Source organism: Nesoenas mayeri (assembly GCF_963082525.1).
Source record: "Nesoenas mayeri genome assembly, chromosome: 15".
NCBI classification, from domain to species: Eukaryota; Metazoa; Chordata; class Aves; order Columbiformes; family Columbidae; genus Nesoenas; species Nesoenas mayeri.
In genome coordinates, this window is record NC_137559.1 from 2555921 (window position 1) to 2561920 (window position 6000).

The window sequence follows — 6000 nt, forward strand, 5'->3', positions numbered from 1 at the left end:
TAGGACCAGTGACCTCAGTGTCTCTCTTGTGCCTGGAACAGGCAGAAGAGTCCTTGATTTGAACCCAGGCAAGGTTCAACGTTGGAGATGATCAGGGATGGCTGCTCAGGGGACTCTGTAGGATGATTATAGTACTTGGTCTGTTTCCCGGTTTGCCGGCGTCATGTCACAGAAGCAGCTTTGTGCAGATCCTGGTGCACGTTCTTGTTGGCTGGTGACTTTGGGTTAAACTTGAATGTAAATTCTTGGCTCCTCCTGGAGGCTTTTCCTTTTTATTCTGGCAAGGAGAGGATGGAGGCGCGTTCCCTCTGATGTGCACAGAGGCCTCTAATTTGTGCTTTCAGTCTGGCGTCTTCTATGAAGCGCTCAGGAAGAGGATGTACCGTAGTCAATAGAGTAACTCTGTTTCTGCAGCGCTTTTCTCGTGAGGGGAATTAAGCTGTGTTATCCCTTTTTTTTCCAGGGTTTCTACCTGGCACTGATAGAGTTAATAGAAGCGGAGTCATTTCGATTCTGTGCTGCTTGCTGCTGTGTGTCTTGGAAAAGCTGGACGCTCTGGCAGGCCTGCGTGCTGTGTCCTGGAAAGCAGGCTCGAGCCCTTGGGCCGAGCTCGGTAAAGCTCCGTTGTGCTGGTGGCTTTGACAAAGAGCCCTCCTTCCGTTCGCCCGGGGGACGCGTGTGCCACACACAGTGTCTCGTTTTGCTGCTGTCGCCGCTGCCGAGCGGGTGATCTGCCCGTGGCCGGGTGGGACAGCTTTGCAGAAATGCTGGCGGGCTGCTGTGCTACCCAGAGCTGTGTTGGGGTGGCAGGAAGGGATGCTCCCTGCAGCTTCCCAGCCTTGCTGCATTCCAGACAGCCTGAAGGTCTCAAGCAGCGCTGGAAACCCAGCGTGCTAGGAATTATGTGCTCAGTGGGCACCCTATTCATCCCGAATAGGAAGCAGTCCCTGCCCTGAACAGCTAACCGGCTCGAAAGCAAGAACAGATTCAGGCAAAATGCAGACCCAGAAGTGTGCCAAGCAGTAGGCTTGGCAGCATCACTCCATTATCTTCTGCTGCTGGACTGAGGTCCTTGGCCTGAAGTGCTGACGCACATATGTAATTTGCACCTTCTTTAGCTCCATACTTGTCTCTCTGGGTGTTTCTCCTTAGATCTGCTCCATCCTCAATCTTGACTGACTAAACGCGGAGAATTACTGCTGAGTAACACCTGCTCCTTGCTCTGCAGAGTGCAAAGTGCGATGTCTGCAGTTTCTCTAGCTCCTCTTCACGTGCTTGGCTCCAGGGAACGCAGCGTTTGGTGTTGCAGTGCAAAGCTGTGTCCAGGCTACAGCTACACTGAATTTCTGGCTCTCCCTGCTGCTCAAGTAAAAATAAATACACCAGGGTGGAAAAACCCTAAACCTTATGTCTTTTGGGACATGCTGGACTAATACTTTGATACATAATATCTGGTATTGTTCCTGTTTGTTACGAAATTCTCATTGAATGCTTTTGGTCTGGTGTTTGAAACCAGGACTGGAATTGTTAAAATCTGGCATCCCTGAGGCGTCAACACAGCCACACAGATGGTGCTTTAGCCCAATGTACGGCTGCTGTGAGCTTCAAAGGTGCTGAGTGCATTTTCCTCAGGAATGACAGAGCTCAGCACTTGTGCGTATCTGGATGCTCATGTTCTTTGCATCCCTGTACAGAGTGGGGCTGGTGGTGTGTGAACTGGCTGAGGAGCACCCTCTGTGTTTGGGGAGGAAGAGACACCCAGTATTAGTTTTGAAAAGCTTTTCAGGACACGTTGCCCTAAAGTGGTTTTGTTTTTTCGGAGTTGGCGTTTGTAGGGTTTGTTCTGAAGCCGTTCCAAAGAATGGGGATGTTTGCAGAAAGGGCAGCTCTTGTTTTCCATCTGTAGGCGCTGTCCTGTGTTTAGGATCGGGGGTTGGATGCTGCTTGGTGGATAGGATGAGTTCGGAGCGACTGCTTTTTGCTTGTCTTTTGACGTTAAACCTTGCGGAGAGGGACCGTAAAACAGCAAACCTTGGTTTCTCTCAATGTCGCGTAGCTGCTCCTTGCTTTGCTGTGTTGTCCTTCCCTGGCCATAGACTCCGTGATCGCTTGGGGAGAGGAGGAGGCTGCTTTGCCCACCTGCCTTTGTGTGGAGCCTGGGACCAGAAAACATGCAGCAGGGTGGGGAGATGGGGCTCCACCAGCGAAATTGCTGGTGGAAAGGGGCTGGGAGTCGGCAGGGAAGAAGGTGGCAGTGGAAAGATGGGGCTGGTTGAAGCAAAAAAACCCGAACCTGCTGCATCCTCTAGAAAAGATCTGAGCTGGCCTGTAAACGTTGATTTCTCACCTGTCTTTGGTGATCAAGAGTTGTTAGGGATGAGTGTGATAGAGATAAATTGCATTAAATCAGGAAAAGAAAGCCTGACTCAGAGTCCAGACATTGCCAGAGATTTACCGAAGCATCCTTAATCTCAGAAGCCATTCAGTTAAAAGTAAGCATTCCTTTAGATTTTTATTGATGTGTGGCTCTTATCGGGGCTGTCTCTCTTTGGAGGTTTTTGTAGGAAAACTGTTGGTGTAATCTCTGCTCTTGACAAAATGAAGTAGCTACTGAGAAACGTCACGGACGTGACGTCTGTTGGGTGTCTTCACACAGATAAGATGGCATGTTCAGGTCTCTGATGTTTTCTCAACAGGGACTTGCTTTAGCAATGGCATCTTCAGCTATGTTTTTATAACTGGTAAGGCCTTTGTTTTTGACACAGTGGTGCAGAGCATCTTCATGAGGAGATGAGACCACAATGTGATACCGCAAGCTAAAATAATGGATTGAGCCCTCTTCCTGTTGTGTGTTAGATATGTTTAAAAATCAAGGAGGTTTGGAAGGTATTTGGCTTTGCATACTTTCTTCATATAGCCATATTTTTTGAATGCTCTCAAACTTCCCTCTGTAAACTCTAGGCCTAAAATCTTAATGGAGTGTCTTTTGAAATCACTGAGCTCCAGATGCTTGAGATCAGTAAACAAACCATGACTGCTATGGAAACCCGTAAAATCACAACGTGTTATGCCTCCTTTTGGCCAGTCTCAGCACTTCTCCTTGGAGTCTCTGTGGGTACCCCAGACTCGCACAGCTCTCCCCCGACAAGTCTTGATTGTTCAAGGTGGTTCTCTCCAAACCAGAGTGATTAAGGGACCAACTAATTGTTTTTCTGGTACCTTTCCAGGCTCCTGGTCTGCAGCACCATGCTGGGTCCCAAGCCTCACTCTGCAAGCCGGAGGTGAATCCCGGAGAAGGGCAGATACCGCAGTAGGTGTCAGGATGACCAAAGCACGGCTCCTCCGTCTCTCCGTGGTGCTGGTCTCCATCTTCATGATCCTCCTGATCATCGTGTACTGGGACAACGTGGGAACAGCTCACTTCTACCTGCACACGTCCTTCTCCAGACCTCACTCGCCAGGAGCCATCCCTGGTATTACGGCAGGTGACGACTGGGAAGCCTTGCCAGATGTGGATGAATTTTTAGCAAAGCTGCTTAGTTCGAGCCTGAAACAGAACAGCTCCGCCTCCCAAAAGACAGAGCAGCTACTCGTCCAGAGCTCCAGCAAGCCTGTGGTGAGTAATTTAGAGGAAAACGTGCGGGGCTATGACTGGTCTACGCACAATGCCAGAAACAGCTTGGACCAAGAGAAACTGCAGGTAGAGAGGCAGAGAACGTTGCGGGAGTTTTGTGCCAATTCCAGCTTCGCCTTCCCTACCAAGGAGCGCTCCTTTGATGACATCCCAAATTATGAGCTCAACCACCTGATTGTGGATGACCGCCACGGCATCATCTACTGTTACGTCCCCAAGGTGGCCTGCACCAACTGGAAACGGGTGATGATTGTGCTGAGCGAGAGCCTGCTGGACCAGGGGGTCCCATACCGAAACCCTCTAGATATCCCCCGGGAACACGTCCACAACACCAGCACCCACTTGACCTTCAACAAATTCTGGCGCCGTTACGGGAAGTTCTCCCGGCACCTCATGAAGATCAAGCTGAAGAAGTACACAAAGTTCCTCTTCGTACGGGACCCTTTTGTGCGCCTTATCTCTGCCTTTCGCAGCAAATTCGAGCTGGAGAATGAGGAGTTCTACCGGCGTTTTGCCATCCCCATGCTAAAGCTGTACTCCAACCACACCAACCTTCCCACCTCCGTTAGCGAGGCCTTCAGGGCGGGCCTCAAAGTCTCCTTTTCTGACTTCATCCAGTACTTGCTGGATCCCAGGACAGAGAAGATGGCCCCTTTCAATGAGCACTGGAGGCAGGTTTACCGGCTATGCCACCCGTGCCAGATAGACTACGATTTTATTGGGAAGCTGGAGACACTGGATGAGGACGCTGCTTATCTATTGCAGCTCCTCAAAGTGGACACGCTGCTTCACTTCCCCCCCAGCTACCGGAACAGGACTGCCAGCAGCTGGGAAGATGACTGGTTTGCCAAAATCCCTCTGGCTTGGAGGCAGCAGCTCTACAAGCTTTATGAAGCTGATTTTGTACTCTTTGGCTACCCCAAACCAGAAAACTTGCTGAAAGACTAAAAGCGATTGGGGTGGTGGGTGTGGGAGGGAACATCTGAAATACCAAAAATGTTTAAAGCCTCCTCATTTTTGCCCTTAACTCCCTTCTCCATACAGGTTGGTACAATGGAAATATATTTTTTCTACTGCTCCCCCTTCTGTTTTTACAGTAATGCCAGAGCCCAGGGTATTCCAGCCAGCTGTGCATATGCAAAAAATGCCATATTTTTGGTTATCATTTGTTTTCTGGGTTTTCTTTTTCTAAGATGTCCCCATGTTTTGCAATGGGTCGCCACCCTTGGTCACTCTGCCAGCTGTGTCCTTCAGTAGCTTTTTATTAATACTTTTTAAAAATTAATATATTTAAGATATTTAATACAAAGTGTGTGTCATGGCGAAAGAAGGGAAGGAATAAAACAAAAAAAAAAAAGAAAAAAAAAAAGTAAAAGAAAAACCCAAGAAATATTGCACTTGACTCTGTGTGTTGTGTCCGGGCTGCTGGTTTTGGAGGTCTGAGGTTTGCAGAGCGCTCCAGTCTCTTTGGGAGCTGCGGTGGTGCCTTTGCCAGCCACGTCTGCTGGTGGTGCCGGTGAGCTGGGTGCAAGGCAGGTGGAATGGGGCAGTACCTGACTCTGCCAAACAGCCCTGGAAGGAACGCCGGTGTTCCGGTGATGTGCGCTGCTCGCAGCTGGCGTGGCAGCAGGGTGACACGGGGAAATGGCTGTTGGGAGCAGTGCGCTGAGCCCCATGGGGTGTTTCAGGACGTGCAGGTGGCCAGCGTGATACCTCCGCACCGCGTCACCTTTTGGCAAAGTGGTGGTGGGGCTTTTCTTTCCAAAAAGCTGAGGCTCTTCAGCCCCTTTTAGTGTGGAGTATCTCCCATTCCAGGATGGTGCCTGAAGTTCCTGGGGGTTGTGACCAACCTGGGCGTTGGTCTTGGATGCTCTTGGATGGATGTGCTGGACAGAAATTGGCATCCAGGCTTTGTGTTGCAGCAGCTTAGGCAGAAACGCAGCTCAGCGATGGCAGCTGGTGACAGGGCAGGGGTGTGCTGTGCTGTGGGCTGGTCACTGCTGCGTTTGGTGCAGGTCCCTTGAAACTGTGCCGTGTCCTCATTCCTGTGCACGCTTTACGGGGACATTTCAGGGATGCAGATGCTTATCCCTGGAAGAAGAAGAAGATCCAAAAGGTTTCTGTCAATTAGCAGGTTTCAAGGTGAGCTCAAAGTCCATTTGTTTGCAGAGTTCCAGTCACTGCTCATGATGCCACATCCTCTGCTGCTGCCTGTCTGTTTATACCAGATGACTGATGCCGATTTAATCATCTGCCTTGCTGGGACCTGCTGCAGGAGTGCTGGTTGCCTACTGTGCTGGGGGCACGTGGGCTGCTTCCCAAAGGAAATTAGTGCTTTTGGAGAGATGTTTTGTGTCTCATCAGCT

The 6000-nt window shown here is 50.1% G+C and overlaps 1 protein-coding gene across 1 annotated transcript; it reads left to right on the forward strand.

Moving 5' to 3' along the window:
- Positions 1-3232: 3232 nt before the first annotated feature.
- CHST12 (carbohydrate sulfotransferase 12) lies at positions 3233-4582 on the forward strand (the record flags this gene model as incomplete). The annotated part of the gene is made up of 1 exon (XM_080353883.1): positions 3233-4582. The coding sequence occupies exon 1, from the start codon at positions 3323-3325 to the stop codon at positions 4580-4582; it is 1260 nt and encodes a 419-aa protein (XP_080210009.1). The 5' UTR covers positions 3233-3322.
- Between the last annotated feature and the right edge of the window lie 1418 nt (positions 4583-6000).